Source organism: Phocoena sinus, chromosome 10, assembly GCF_008692025.1.
Source record: "Phocoena sinus isolate mPhoSin1 chromosome 10, mPhoSin1.pri, whole genome shotgun sequence".
In the NCBI taxonomy this organism is placed as follows: domain Eukaryota; kingdom Metazoa; phylum Chordata; class Mammalia; order Artiodactyla; family Phocoenidae; genus Phocoena; species Phocoena sinus.
Genome location: NC_045772.1, coordinates 42,120,283 through 42,136,455, shown reverse-complemented (window position 1 = coordinate 42,136,455; position 16,173 = coordinate 42,120,283). Strand labels below are relative to the sequence as shown.

The 16,173-nt window shown below is 32.9% G+C and overlaps 1 protein-coding gene across 11 annotated transcripts in view; it reads left to right on the top strand.

Annotated features, from left to right (window-relative positions):
* ZDHHC17 (zinc finger DHHC-type palmitoyltransferase 17) overlaps positions 1 to 16,173 on the top strand; it is a 248,781-nt gene that overhangs the window by 186,689 nt on the left and 45,919 nt on the right. For all 11 annotated transcript variants that reach the window (XM_032644970.1, XM_032644966.1, XM_032644971.1 and 8 more), the window contains 4 exons: positions 5,749 to 5,826; positions 6,441 to 6,585; positions 11,641 to 11,705; positions 12,354 to 12,516. In XM_032644970.1, coding sequence (XP_032500861.1) covers positions 5,749 to 5,826; positions 6,441 to 6,585; positions 11,641 to 11,705; positions 12,354 to 12,516 — 451 coding nt within the window. The remainder of the gene's footprint in view (positions 1 to 5,748; positions 5,827 to 6,440; positions 6,586 to 11,640; positions 11,706 to 12,353; positions 12,517 to 16,173) is intronic.

The following is a 16,173-nucleotide window of genomic DNA, read 5'->3' as shown; positions in this document are numbered from 1 at the left end:
TTCGAATGTATAATAGACATTATGCTTGAAAACTTATTTGTTGAATAATTTGAGGCCTAAGATGAGAAGATACCATTTGTTTCTGCTAAGCCCAACTTTAATTTAAGCCTTTAGATTTTCTGGATCACTCAGGTGGCTGAAGACCATGCTAGAGCCAGGTTTACTTCTGTTTCTTAATTTCTCCTACAGTGCAGCTTTTTGGGGTCCCAGCCCTTATTTTGCTTTTGTCTGCTTAGCTTGCCTCTTGGCCAACTCTTCTGTATCAGCAAATTGTCTCTAGGGTAGATGGTGCCCAAACAGTTTTCTAATTTCTCCCAGTTTTAATCTCCTGAATCTTAGCCAGATAAATGCTCGTAATCTTCTTAGGAAATATTTGCTTTTAGGAAATATTTCTTTATTTTGTTGAGCTTGTTTTTAGTTTTCTTTAATTGGAGGGTTGGTTCAAATTATCTAGCCTTCTGTAGTATCTGTATTTTTTTAAATTACTGTTACTTTAATCAAAATAGTACATAAACAATTTTTAAAAATCAAATAGTACTTAAAGACTTAGAATGGAAACAGCAGTCCCCCCCCCCACCCCCTGGGTCCTGTACCTAAGAAGTAACTATCTTCAGTACTTTAGCTGTTTCTTTCAGTACTTACTCTTGTATATTACATTTTTATGTTGTTACTTTTATCTAGAAAGTTATTTTCTTTACACAAATAATAGCAAATGCTTTTCTGCTCTTTTCATTTAATTTATGTATCTTTAAATTTTTTCATCTCAGTGCAACTAGAGCTATATCATTCTTTTTAAAAAGCTGTATAATGTTTGATTGTATGGACTTAGTTTATTTAATGGTTTACCTATTGGTGGACATTTAGATTGATTCTAGTGTTTTTACTATTTTATACAGTGTTGTAAATAATACCTTGTTCACATACCATTTTGCTTATGTTCTTATATATCTGTAGAATTCTTAGGAGAAGGAAAGTAAGGAGGATGAATTTTGAATTTTAATAAATATTGCCAATTTTTGTGCTGTTTCTTGATTTATCAGTTATTATATTTTGACTTTCTCTTTTGGGATAACTAGATGTCCTAGGGCACCTCACCACTAATACTTCTTCCTCTGTCCTCTTTATAGTTTTAGTTAAATTACTATGCAAAGTTTAAATTGTTGTGCATATGTAAATTATCACTGATGAGCCCAGAAGTGTTCTATGATATCTGTTTTTTTCCTGTAGAATTTTTATTTTTGTCAGAAGTAATAGTTGCTTTCTTTTTTCATTTGTTTAACTTTATGTATATTGGAACTAATTGTTCCCATACTCAGACAGAACTGTAAAACCCATCTGTGTATGCAAACAGTATCAAATAATTTATTGGTTCCTTTTTTGGTGGAGTAGGGAGGATGAAATCATTCCTGAATTTCTCCATCTTTCTATTCCAGCCCAGACTGTTTGCTCTTGAGAGCTACGCACAACAATTGTCTTGAGACCTACCTTTGCAATCATTCTGGGAAATCCCTTTGCTCCAGTGTTAGTTTCAGTTTCCTGGATCTTAGGTTTTTCTCTCTGTTGGTTTACTCTCTGGTTTTAGTAGAGCTCGTTTTTCAGAAACTTTCTGAGAGAGAGAGGGTGCTTGGGAGGTAAATCTTTTGAAGTTACTATCTCTTCTGCCCTCAAACCTTATTGGTTGTTTGGCTGAGTGTAGACTTCTAGATTAAGCTTAGTTTTCTCAGAATTTTAAAGCATTACTTTATTATTTTTTTGCTTCAAGTGTTATAGTTAAGATATATTTGATCTCATTCTGTTGATCAAAAAATTCACATTTGTCTTGTGTTTAAAAATAAATAAGAAACTCTAAAAAGAGAAATGCAGACAAAAAGTCTTGATGTTGCCTGCCTTATGGATTGTTCCACCACTTATGGGCAAGTGAGGTTACAGAATAAAGTCACTAACTATAGAATGGGTTAATAACTACAGTGTCTGTGTATATTATGTCTTCAGAGGGGTAAACTTAATTTCTTTTTTTTAATTGGGGCATAGTTGCTTTACAACGTTGTGTTAGTTTCTGCTGTACAGCGAAGTGAATCAGCCTTATGTATACATATATCCCCTCTTTTTTGGATTTCCTTCCCATTTAGGTCACCATAGAGCATTGAGTAGAGTTCCCTGTGCTATATAGCATGTTCTCATTAGTTATCTATTTTGTACGTAGTACTGTATATATGTCAATCACAATCTCCCAATCAGGGGGGTAAACTTAATTTCTTACAATTCATAATTTAGCAAGTTACTTTCCTAAAACAAAGATAATGGTGAGTAAATGCAGTTTTCTATTGTAACTGGTATTTATAGCCTCAAGATTAATTTTTTACTTTTCAGTCTAGAATTACACCCTTCTTAGAAGCTACAGCATATTACTATTTCATGGATGCTGGCAGAAGATACATGACTCAGGTAGAGACCAAGGACTTTATTATTCATAGCACAGCAAATAGCATGAACATCGTATTTGCATAGCTCCCTAGGTCCTATGGGAGTGGCTTGATATGGTCGATGCAGCACAGACAGTGGATATTCATTGCTTTTATAGTACATGGGAAGCAAAGTCGCTCTTTGTCCCAGAGGGAGGCATTACCTCATCTCTCAAGGTTGCTTGATGCAAACAGAACTCAGAAATGGCCTGTGTAAAGAGTGGTCAGGACCTTGCAGTCTTCTCATATACTCAGCAAGACATATGGGAGCCACCAGAGACCCATGGAGAAGTGTCCCTTGTAACAGTTATGTTCCATCAGGACGTATTATAGGAGCTTGCTTCAAGCAAAGTTAGTTGGGTCACTTTTCATGCTGGTAAGATATTAAAGTAAGTATAATTTGGAAAGGAGGAGACCTTCACCTGGCCTGGATTTCTTATATTCCTAGTGTTTTCAAGTGGAAGTCTTTTAACTATTTCTTAGATTTTACCCTGATATAATGAAATAAAAAGGATTAGTGCAGGCTTTGGTCTTCAGCAGTCTCCTGTTACTTCAAGATTCTTTGTTAACAACAGCTAATAATGCTTGTAGTCTCTGATTTCAGTTTGATTTCAAGTCAAGGTGTTGTTAACGAATATGGGGCTTTGTTAAAAAATATGTAGCTTATAATTTCTGAGAGCACAGTGTGTGTGTGGCTTATTCTTCTTCCCTGGCGACATATAAGCTTTTATTCTTTATTCCCCACTTTGTGAAAGTTTACATTATTGTGCATTGATATGGTCCTTTTATAGCTATTGTGCTTTAGGGAGATGTTCTTAATTTATCTTGTAATCCTTCTTTTGAATTTCTAATTTTATCTATGGCATTTTCAATTTGAAGCATTCTCTCTTGATCTCTACCCCCCACCCCACTTTAAAAAAATGTTTTGTTCTTATGAGTATATTACCTTCTCTTATTTTTTGGAGGCTATTATTATAACTTTAGTTTTTTAAGTTCTTCTTCTCTATATATTGTCTATTTTGGGCTGCTTCTGTTTATTTTGGTCTCCTTCCATGTTTGAAGCTTTCCTCAACTATCTGGTCATGTTTGACCATTCATATTTAGGAGAGACATAACAAAGCTGATTGGAAGTTGTGGGACTTAGGAACCTCCCCAATGTCCTTTTAGCATGTAAACTTTCATTGCAACGTTTTCAGTGTCCCATGTGTTTCTGTGATGTTAATTCCTTGAGTCTTAAATTTCTCTAGAAAGATGCACTGAATACACCTTTTGGCAAATACTGAATGGTTGAATGTTAAGATCAACAGGAGCATGAGAAGTTTAGAGACACTAGAATGAATCTGAACTTTAATAGAAGAGTTTGAATTATCACTATAATAATATTAAAAATTTAAGTAGTCACATTTTAAGATGACAGTGCACAAAGAAAACTAGTCTAGCTTTGTCAGCTGCTTGATTGCTTCCCTGTCACTAAAATGCCTATTGTGATGCTAAATAAACACTCACTTTCAGTGAGAATATAAGTTAGAAAACAACAGTTTTTCAGCAGCTTATATTGACTTTGAACCAGTGTTTCTGTTTACAGTCCAGCTTCTTATTACTTTCTTTCGAGGTGACTATTGCCTTTAATCCCTTAGCCTTTCTAGGGTTTTATAACATATTCTGGTTTGCTTCTCATTGGTGTTCTCCTCTGGAGACATTTGGGTTTTAGCTCTTTGCTTTTCATCTTTTAAGTATTTGTTGCTATCTCTTGTTCATTGATATTCTCTTCTCAAAATCTAGGGATCATTAGTACCCGCAAGTACATTTCTTGATAATAACCATCTTATAGTATTGCAAGGAGGCTTGAGTTTAAAAATAAGAATTATACAATCTTCTCAGAATTTTATAGTTTGAACTAGGGTCTTAAAGCTACCAAAAAATAACATGTTATAAAAATATAGTATTTTTCTTCCAGAGGTTTACAATGAAAAGGCGATAGAAGTTACTCTTCTTTATCATGCAGAAAAAAAATTTCCCCTATCCTTGTTAAAAAAAAGTTGTACTTTAGAACTAGTTTGGAAATCACTCATTGCCATAGTCCTAGTAAGGATTTGAAATGTGAGTAAAAATACGTCTCAGGAACACAGATATATTAACTATAGAGAAGGTAATAAAATTGCTTTAAAAAACTTTCTAGTTGGAATTTTAAAGAAAATATTTCCTATCAAAGCTGTTCTTTGGCTGTGCTGTACTTCTTTTTGGGCTCAAAAAATCATTTTCAATTATTGCATTAATGTCTACTGGGTACCTTAAGAAACAGTTTAGGAGCATTTGAATGTTTGTGTTCAGACTGTCTGATGTTTTGGACTGGAAATATTTTAGTCTAGAAATATTTTAAGTTACTTCAAACTGTATGATAGAGTGGAATTGGGCCCTTCATTGCATAATGCTTTAAAAGCACCAACTTAAATGTATAAAGCAGAAAATATCTGAATCAAGCTTGTAAGTACTGAATATATTAAATGTTTGGAACTATGAGCATTAAGAGTGAATGCATTAGTGATCTAAAGCAGTAATCACTTAGAATAGTTTAAGAACCTCAATAATATACATATGTCAAACATTTGCCATCAAATGCCTTGAAATCATTTGTATTCAAGATTCATTGCATTGATCAGTTCCAAAGCAAGCATAATATAAGCAGCTAGGTCCTGTTCATTTCAGAGAATATCAAGATGTTATGACATGAATTTAGTAAGAAATGAGGTTGCTGTTTCTTTTTAAAGCAACACAGCTTTAAAAGCATAACAAATAAGGCATCATAAAGAACCTTTATGTTATACTTTACAGTGTATAAAACTCTTTCACATATGTTGTTTGAGTTAATCTATAGTAATCTTGTGAGGAAAGTAAAGCTGAGCTTAAAAAGCTGAGCTTCTACCCATGGTAGGCTATGTGTCTGGCCTGCTCTACAGCTGTTGTAATTCCAAAATCCTACCTGATGCTGCTGTAGGATCCAAATCTTTGTGGTTTTCTGACTGCCTTCTTTTTTATATGATTGTTATTTGGCTTTGCTATTCTTTATTGTAATTTAAAAAATTACTTTTCTTTTACTTGTGGAAGTAAAAGATATGTTTGATGTAAAATTCTGCTAATGTATTTTAAAAACTCACAAAAGATTGTTTATTGTCAAAGGCATAAACTAGCATGAGATCTAAAATGAAAAACATTTCTTTATTTTTCATACAGTTTCTTAAAATTGAAAATGAAAGTTGTCTTAATTATTTAAAATTTTGTCTTACAGATACTATATTTCGAAAGGTGCTATTGTGGATCAACTTGGAGGAGACCTAAATTCAACTCCATTGCACTGGGCCACAAGGTTTAAATTTAATTCTGGATTTTTTTTTCTCCTTTGGTTCCTTTAGCAATCTATAACAATCTATAGCAATCTATAACTAAGTAGCTTTAAAAAGAATATGAGGAAATGAATGGGAGAACTTGTTATGCCAGTAATTAATATCAATAATGTGCTAATGTATTGCTGTCCAGTGTTACCTGCATTGGAAGCAAAGTTTATTGTCCAAAGTGTCCTTAAGGAATTAACCATGCTGATATTAATCCAGTTAATTATAAGATGGTGTTAAACTTTGGAATACTTTTGCAGCCTACATATGTTTACAGTGAAAGATGTATCTAGTTCATGGGACAATTAAGGTCATATTGGAATAGGATTAATAGAATATAGTAACTATTTATTACATATTTAAAGAAGTTATGAGTATCTATAAATTTTCAAAAACCGTTTATACCAGTTAAGACTTAAGAACATAAAATCCTAAATGTGTCTTGACATATACCTATTTTAAAATAACATAAAATAAGATTTGTGTAATCTTTTCCACCATTACCCTATTTTTTTAAAAAAAGATCTTTCCAGAGTTTCTTGTTTGAAATAACTTTATATATTTAAGTGTTTATTCTTTTACATTTTAGACAAGGCCATCTATCTATGGTCGTGCAACTAATGAAATATGGTGCAGATCCTTCATTAATTGATGGAGAAGGATGTAGCTGTATTCATCTGGCTGCCCAGTTTGGACATACCTCAATTGTTGCTTATCTCATAGCAAAAGGACAGGTAAAAAAAAGTCACAATGGGGTAGATTTTAATCAGACGTTCTTCATGGTTTAAATACCTAATATTATTGGTGTTAACAAGTGTAACAGTCTAGTGATATTTAAATAGTACTTTCTGATGGATGAAGAGAATAAATAAATATATAGTTAGTTTGATATTGAGCTGTTTAATGTAGTTAACATAAAAATATGAAAACCAGTTATGATCTAGATAATGATCCATTAAGGTGGGTTTTTTTAATTTCCAGTAGTGACAGAGATGAATTCCAGAAAGTAAGGGAGAAAATTTAAGTATCTATTTTTTCCCCTTAATTACGTCTTTCGAATATATCATCTGAATTTATTTAAACTTTTTTGAACATATTACTGGTTATTTTCTGTATTAAGTCCCTCTCAAGGGGGATACATTCCTTAAGTCATTTTCTCTGTTTCTGCTATATAATATACTGCTTCTTACATGTCAGAAAAATTCTCATGATTTAAGTGATTCTTCCTGATTTCTCCTGAATATGTAGTGACTATAATCATATTAAATATTGTCAGTTTCTGTGTACCATGATTTTCATTTGTTTCAATAACATGTATTTTATTAAAAGTAATGTCACTCAGTTTTTCTTTCATGAGTTTTCTCTCGTACTTAAACATTAGTTTTATAGCTAAGGAACTTATCATAAGAGAAAGACAAATGATTTTAATTCAGTGCTATTAACATATATTTGTTATTTCAATTTAAAATATTAGATTTAGAATTTGAATAGTATTTATTTTATGAATCCTTTAAGGTATTTGCTGTTGGCAGTGCCAGTCAGTGACAGTTGTGTGTTGTACACTATTGCTAAGGAAAAGAGGCATAGACTGGTTAAATTAATTGCTGGAAGGGGGAGTTTATTATCCATTACTGTGTAAACAGACTACCCCCTAAATATAATGGCTTTAGAACACAACCAACCATTGTATTTCACAATTCTGTGGGTTGACTGGGCTTGGCTGGGTGGTTCCTCTTGTGATAATGGCAGGGGGCTGCAGTCGTCTGGGGGCTCAACTGGGCTGGAGGATGGCTCACTTGCATACCTTATATCTTGATAGAAATGGCTAAAAGCCTGGGCTCAGTTGACAGCTAGGCCTCTCTCTTTTTCCCCATGCAGTCTTAGAATTTCTTCTCCAAGATACCCCTCCATGTGGTCTCTCTAGCAGGGAAGCCAGACTTCTTACATGGTGGCTCAGAGTGCCCAAAAGAGCAAGAGCAGAAGCTGTCTGACTTTTTGAATTGGCATAACAGCATTTCTGCTTCATTCTGTCAGTTAAAGCAAGTAACAGTGCCAGCGCATGTTCATTGAGGGAGCACAAGGGCGTGAATACTGGGAAGGGAGGTTTATTAGGGGCCATCTTTGGAGACCAGCTACCACAAGGGATCATCTTTATTCTCCTACGGTTCCTTCTAGACTGGCAGTTGAAGCAGTAGATGGCGCTGTTGCACGTGGCATTGTCTTCAGTGGCCTTCTGTATTACAGATATAAGTTTACAATACATGTTCACTTTTTTTCTCCCAGTTTTTAACTGGGTAGGAAAAGTGGTGTAAAGTTTTCACTATTTTTGTTAGCTTATTGATTTTGGAGTTTGGATGTTTCAGTAATCATTTTAACTCTGACATAATATGTAGGCTATAAAATTCTTCAAGGGCAGAGATTTTTGTCACAGTACCTTTTGTGCAGTAAATGCATGATAATGTTAATAAACGTCTGACAAGTAGTTTTCTTTTTCATGAGTCAGAGTTTTTTTTCCTGCTTAGAAAAGTAACACATACTTATTGTAAAATATTCAAACATAATAGAAGAGTATGACTTAGAGAATGAAATCCCACCTCTTCCTTTACCTCCTCTCCCCACTGAGATCACTTCCTTTAACAGTTTAGTATATATTTTTCCAGACTGTTTTTCAATCTATATGCTAAAATATTGTAAAAGAAAACCACTCTAATGTGCATTACATTATACTTGAAATGGATACCAAAGTCCTTCTCTGGCCTATTGAACCATGTGTGGTCTAGCCCTGGATACCTCTGATTTCATCTTCTGTCATCTCCCCCTCACTACTGCTTTAACCACACCCGTCTTCTTGCTGTTCGTTGAACAACTCTGATAAGCTTCTGTCTTAGGGCCTCTGTGCTGCTCTTTTCTTCTGCTTGGTAATTCTTTCCTCAGTCACACAGTTCTCTTTTTCTCCCTCACTTTAATCAGATGTTTGCTCAATTTTTATTAGTTCTGATTAGTTCCCAATTATAAGCAGTAATAAAATTAGTATATTTCTAATTTCTTCGTTCTCTTCCCTGTCTTACATTGACATTAGTCAATTATACTGTTTTTCTTAGTGTTAACTTGTTCTGATAAATTTCTATTACCTGATTTTTCAGCTTTAAATAATATCCTTTGACTCATAGCCATTACAGATTAGGTACTCATTATACTTTCTTTTCAGCCTTTTTCCATTTTCCCCCCATTTTTGGTTAATTTTATCAAATTTACATTCTTAGGGCCTGTAACATTTCCATTCAGTTTGTCATTCTATTCTTCACAATTGTTTCATGTTAGTTATTCTGTTAAATATATTCAGTGCTCACTACCAATTCTTTTGGATGATTTTCAGGAAAAAAAAGGGGAAAATGCTAAGTAATGGAGCCCTGTTGATCATGGAATTACCATAACCTTTTGATCTGGGCTTGTTAATTCTTCCTAATAAGAGAATACTCATACGTCCAGGCTGAACTTGGAAAAGAAGTACCAAGTTTTAAATCCCGACCCAAAGAAAGAAAAGGTTGAATTTCATTTTTCTTTTAGTACTCTAGAGATGTGGCATAATTTTACATTTTTTATTTTACTTATTAATATTTAAAATACTGTCACTTTTTAAAAAAGATATGAAAAGACTTACAACTAAAAAGGAAGAAGAAACTTAAACATAAGAATTTAAATGTTTGCTTTAATTGGACATCAAATTTAGTCGAGCTTTCTTCAAACCAGGGCAGTGAAGGAAGTAAAATAAGTGACAGAACTTAACTCTCGTATACGAAACAAGGAAGTATGTCATTTCTTCAGAGAAGATTTTTTTTTAAGATTTTTAGTGGAAAAAAATCAACATGTATAATGTAACTATTGAGTGAGGTTACATGAGATGTTCCCAACAACACGTAAAATAAATTTAGAAATAGATGTGTAGTGATAAGGCATAACATTTGACTACAGTTTTCATGAAAGAGACTAAAACTAGTGATGTCCAAGGATATGTGTTGTCACTTGTCAATGTGGTGGTTCTCAGCATTTTTTCTGCCTCAATACATTTGGATATTTGAGACATACTCCTGTCAGTAAGAGTAGCTTACAGAGAACTGCTACACAGAGTTAAGAAGTGTTTTATAGTGTACTTACTATAACTCTGTCCTCTCTCCACTGACTGGTAAATTAGATAACATAACTTGGATAAGATCTGCTGGTTTAATGTAATCCAGGAATGGGAGATGGGGAAGGGAAGAAGAGGAAACTTAATATTTATTGAATATCTGTTATGTTCCAGGCTATGGAATTAGTTTGCTTTACACACATTATTCCATTTAATCCTCACAGGGGTCTTATGAAGCCATTATTTGTATTCACATTTGTAGGTGGGAAAGCTGAGGTTCAGAGAATTAATGTAATTTTGCCAGTTTATAGTTATTAAGTGGTAGAGCTAGGAATTCAAAATCATGTCTGTCTTATTCTAAAGCCCATGCCTTTCCCAAGCCTAGAAGAGTAGATAGAAATGTGTCTTTTCATTTAACAAATGTTTTTTGATTATCTACTCTTCTGGGCACTGAGAATACAAAGATGAATTTTAAATAATTTCTGTCTTCAAAGAAGTCCTGTTCTAGTTAATGAGACAGGTGCCTCAGGCAAATTGGAGTGGATCAGGAGAAGGAATTTTAGGGAAGTGAAACTGATAGAATCCCTGATACATCAGCCTGTCTTGAAAGGAGATTTAGATAACTTGAGAAGAGTTTTGGTTGAACAGGTAGTAGTTTTAATTCTAATTTGCTAAAAAGAAAGAAAAAGAAAACTAAGCAAAAGGGAGAAAAAATGCAGTACCAAGGAAAGCAAAAAAGTTGGGTAGGAGAGGAAAGTAATCATAGTTTACTACATACTTTGTTGGCAATAGTATTCATATATATTTATAATAATGTAAATATCGAATATTTATAGAACCAGAATTACAGTAGATCTTTTCAGAGGAAAGAATAGGAAAGGTGCATATTTGTGATGGGGCAGTGAGAAGAAAGAGAGAATTTGCTATTTTACATATTGAGGATATGTAAAATATGCAAATTTAGGATAATGCCTAAAACTGAAAAATCAAAAAGTAGCAATTCAGGTATCTTATTTTAAACATGTGGAGGTAAAGACCAAAATAATGAGCTAAAAAAAGTGAAAATCGTGGGAAGTAAGACAGAGAATTGCTTTATTACCTTGCTTTTTCACCACAAACTTTGTAGAATTAGTTAATTCTAAAAATATTTATGCGTAGTGATAGTGATAAAAAGCAAACAAACTTTTTTGAATCTGTTGAAGTCTATTGAATTTATTCTTTGTTTTAAGATGCCTAGGAATAAACAGGGTTTTATTATTTCCTCCTATCATGAATTAGTATAAATAAGTTTTTCAGAGACATAAGTCATTTATTTAATCGATCCTTCGTGGGTGAAAGATCAAGAGTATGTTAAGGTCTTTAAATGAAAACATTGAAAGGCTGAGTGAAGCATCTTAAAAGGGAAAACGAGAAATAGAAGTTAATTAAATATTGAATATATACTTAATATATGTCAATTAGATACTTATATCCACATTAATTAAAATATTCAGTGATAATAGTTTTATTTTAAAGTTAAGAAAGAAAAAGTTTCATAAATCACCCTCGATTGAGTACTGTTATTACGCTGGCTTCTCCTGTAATGTGTAAATTATATTTTTCTCAGGAAATTTGGCAGGAACTTAAAAGTTTTTACTGTCTGACTTTCTTTTTACTCTATCAGGATGTAGATATGATGGATCAGAATGGGATGACGCCTTTAATGTGGGCAGCTTATAGAACACATAGGTATGTAACCATTTATAAAATACTTATTCAGATAATTTTCAGCATAATAAAATGTAAAATAAGTGATGAGAAAAAGCAATTAATGTTATACTTACTAATATTTAAAATTCTTATAATAAATACATAGTATATAACATAAATTACCTTTTTGGATGTTTTGAGTTTCTGTGTTTACCTTTATGTTGGTAATTGTAGTATCCTTAAGGTATTCTTCTTTTAACAATTTCCAAGAATGGAAGACGTTACCTTCTTTTTAAAAAGTGACTCATTTTTATGTGATTTGCATATTGGCAAGTTTAACATACTAATTAGTAAGTTGCCTTAAATCATTTTTGGAACAATCTAGATTTAAATTTTTAATTGTTTAATTATATAGATATTAATGGCATTAATCCCTAGGTGAAAAATAATAAATGTCAGGACGAAGTGTGCTCTCTCTTCCAAGTAGTTTAGGTTATATGGTGTTGCATGTATTTAAAACTTCATATTAAGAATGTTGTCTCATTACTCATTATAAAGTTGTTGAAAATAGGTTAGAATAGAAGTGTTCCAAGATGGAATGCAACCACAATCAGTTTAGTATCTGTAATGATTTCTATAATTGAAATTAGGGTTGTTGTTGTTGTTGTGTTTTTTTTTCCTTTTCAGTGTGGATCCAACTAGATTGCTTTTAACATTCAATGTTTCAGTTAACCTTGGTGACAAGTATCACAAAAACACTGCTCTGCATTGGGCAGTACTAGCAGGGAATACCACAGTCATTAGTCTTCTTCTGGAAGCTGGAGCTAATGTCGATGCCCAGAATATCAAGGTAAAACTAGCCTGTATTGATTGTGCTTTGTGAAATGTGGTTACCAAGATGGGAATTCCTTGATAAAATATAGGTTTTTTAACAGACTTTCAGAGATGGAAGAAACTTCTCATTTAAGCTCAACCCTTCCATGCAAGAATTTGTTTTGAAAGACTGGTTTATTTACTTTCGTCTTTTTAGTATTGGAGTAATTTTCAGATTTTGGTGGCCCTTTCATTAGTGAATTCTTACTGACTTTTGGAAATTAAATTACATAATCTGTTTTTATAGCTGAATAGTTTTCTGGTTTCTTTAAGAAGATCATTGCAGAGAAGCACAAGTTTATATCACAAGTATGCATAATAACTTTTAGTAATTTTTTGACTTGGTCATTGATTGTCTCATTTTTTTAAAGTTCAAGACCTTTAAATTTGATAATCACCTTCATGATGTTTATAGGAGAACTCCTCTCCCCCAAATGCTGGACTAATCCAGGAAAAATATACCAAAAAATTATACAAAATTATCTAAGAGCAAAGCACAATTAACATTTACACTCTGAGCATTTAGGAATTTATAAATATTTTATGAATACCTGCAAGAAAATGCTATTGGTAGTCTTAAATTTTGGTTAACCATTCTCATTTTTAAAGCTTCAGAATCCACCATGTCTTCAGCAACAGACTCTTTCTGTGAAATGACTTTAAAGTTTTAAACATCATCTTTTAATAATGTGCATTCATAAATATCTTTGTGCCCATTGACAAATTTTCTTTCATTTTGACTATAGACCGTAGTATTTTCTGAGTCATGCTTCTTAAATTTGTAAGGAATATGTGCTAATTAAATATGAAAGGAGTTCGAGTCATATAATAATCTAAAATGCCAATCAAAAAGTAGGTTATCTCCTGCTGGATCAGGGCATCTTTTTATGTTGCAATGAATAGTTCTTCCTCTATTTGATTACTCTAAGAAGAGAAGGTTAAATTACTAAAATAAAATAGTTTAAATTTATTTACGATTATAACAGATTTTTAGAAATGAGTCTAATTAGTTAAAAGTAAATATCAAATATCTTATTGGAAACTGTAAGAAATTGAGAAAACCATGTATTTTCTTTTTCTTTTTTTAAAATTTCAAGTCTTCATGTTTTTACCCAAAGTGATCAGAATGGTCTAGTATCTGCTAGTAAATGTATGGAAAGAGGAAAGTCAACTTACCATAGTGCCTGACATGTGATGGGCGCTCTAAGTATTTGTTGACTGACTGAAGATTTGTGTAGTCTTGAGCTTTAACTCTAAGCTGGTTTTCATGACTATGCTAGCATAACTCTCTGCCACTTCTGAAATCATAGACAGAAATTTTTGCTTTTCCGAACATTTTTAAATAGGAAGTTCTGAAAAGTTCATAACACTGTGATTGGTAAATTAGGCTGACCCCAAGGCCTAAAGTATAAGAAAGGAGGAGTTTGACTAAACCTGACCAATATCCCCATGAGAAAAAATTAATGAGTTGACCTTATGTTTTATTAACTGAATTGCTTTAGAGTGTTATTTTTTCATCTCTTAGCTACTAGATAGCCATTCCTAAAGTGATTCATGCCCCAGGAATACATTTCTAGTATTTAGTGTTATATTTTTGAAAAAATAGAACCAATTTCACTACAGCAAATAGTGAGTCTCTATAGAGTTTGCCAAAAGTCATATAAATATATTGAAATTACATTTGTACCAAAGAATTATGACAAGATGACTGCACAGTTTTGGAATTTGAAACTAGTAGTAGTTTCAAATATACACTAGTAGTGTATATTTTCAGAGCATTTAAAAATATCTTTTCTTACCATATAAAATTTTAGATAACTTCTCTTCATTCATGAACTTTAAGTATTTGAGGTGTGGTTTGTAAGTTTAATGTCTTTTCAACTTGTACTCCACATTAACCATTGTATAAACTTTTGATTAGTCTCAGTAAAAGAAATAATCTATAATGAATTTCAACAGAAAGGTAATGGTAAGAATGGAGATAGTTGAACTGATTTAAATGGTTCAAACCTTGTATTTTTAATGTTTTATAGGCTCAGCACATGAATTATTTGGTACCAAGATGGGATAAACTGGAATGCAGCTTCCTTAACTAGTACAGTTCATGTGACGACCTTCCAGAGTCTATCGTGTCAAATAATTGAGCTAATTATTATACCTATAGAACTTTTACTGAAATACATCTATTTTTTTTGTTAACTTTCTTTTTATTAATGTTTTAATTTTATCTGACTGTATCATCAAGGTTGGCCATTAACAAAAAGGAGTTATTTTAAATATAATTCCTTGCTAGCTCTGGAGTAACATTTTTTTTTTAACTTTTTATGAGGTATAATTGGTATATAACATTATACAACTTTCAGGTGTACAACATAATGATTTGACATCTGTACACATTGCAAAATGACCAACAAGTCTAGTCAACATCCATCATCATACACAGTCACAAAATTTTCTTTTTTCTTGTGATGCAAACCCTCAAGCTTTGCTCTTAGCAACTTCTGAATATGCACTATAGTATTATTATTATTTTTTTAATATTTTTTTAAAATTTTGGCTGCACCGGGTCTTAGTTACGGCATGCGGGATCTTTGTTGCGGCATACAGACCCTCTTAGTTGCGGCATGCGGACTCTCTTAGTTGCAGCATGCAGGCTTCTTAGTTGCGGTATGAGGACTCTTAGTTGCAGCATGCGGACTCTTCTTAATTGCAGCATACGAACTCCTAATTACGGCATGCATGCGGCATTTAGTTTCCCGACCAGGGATCGAACTGGGGCCCCCTGCATTGGGAGCATGGAGTCTTACCCACTGGACCACCAGGGAAGTACCTGCACTATAGTATTATTAACTATAGTTGCCATTATGTACATTACATCCCCGTGACTTATTTCTTTTAGAACTGGAAGTTTGTACCTTTGACCCCCTTCACTAATCTTCCTCACTCCCCACAGTGCACTGCCTACCTCTGGCAATCACCAATCTGTTCTCTGTATTTATGAGCTCGAGTTTTGTTGTTGTTGTTGTTTGTTTATTTTTTTTTTTAGATCCCACATATAAGTGATATATATGGTATTTGTTTTTCTCTGTTTGACTTATTTAGAGTGACATTGTTTTTAAAGGAAATAAAGTCTAAGGAGTTGCTTCAGTTGCTCAGGGAACATTTATACTCTCAGAGTAAAAATAATCTTTTTTAACCACACTGGTGAAAAAGTAGATTTTTGTTTAAAAATGTACTTTTAATGTAATTAAAAGGACGAAATAAGTATCAAATACCTTTTCTACTGGAATCTGGCTGATTCCTAATATACTGAAGTCTAGTCATCACCTTCTAGTGGAAACCATTCATTCATTCAACAGATATTTGTTTAATGCTGGGGAGTCAGTGTTTAAGATAGATGAAGTCCCTATTCTCTCAGAACTTATACTGTATTGAGGAAATGGACAATAAATAAATTAAAAACACATACACATAGGCAAATGTGGTCATGACGAGGGGTAAGGGGGCCACATCAGGTGAGAGTGATTTGTGAATGCCTCTGAGATGACATTTACTTTCAGACTTGTCAGATAAGGGATCAGTTATGCAAAGATACATGGGAAAAACCTTTCCACGTAGAACAGTGGTCCCCAAC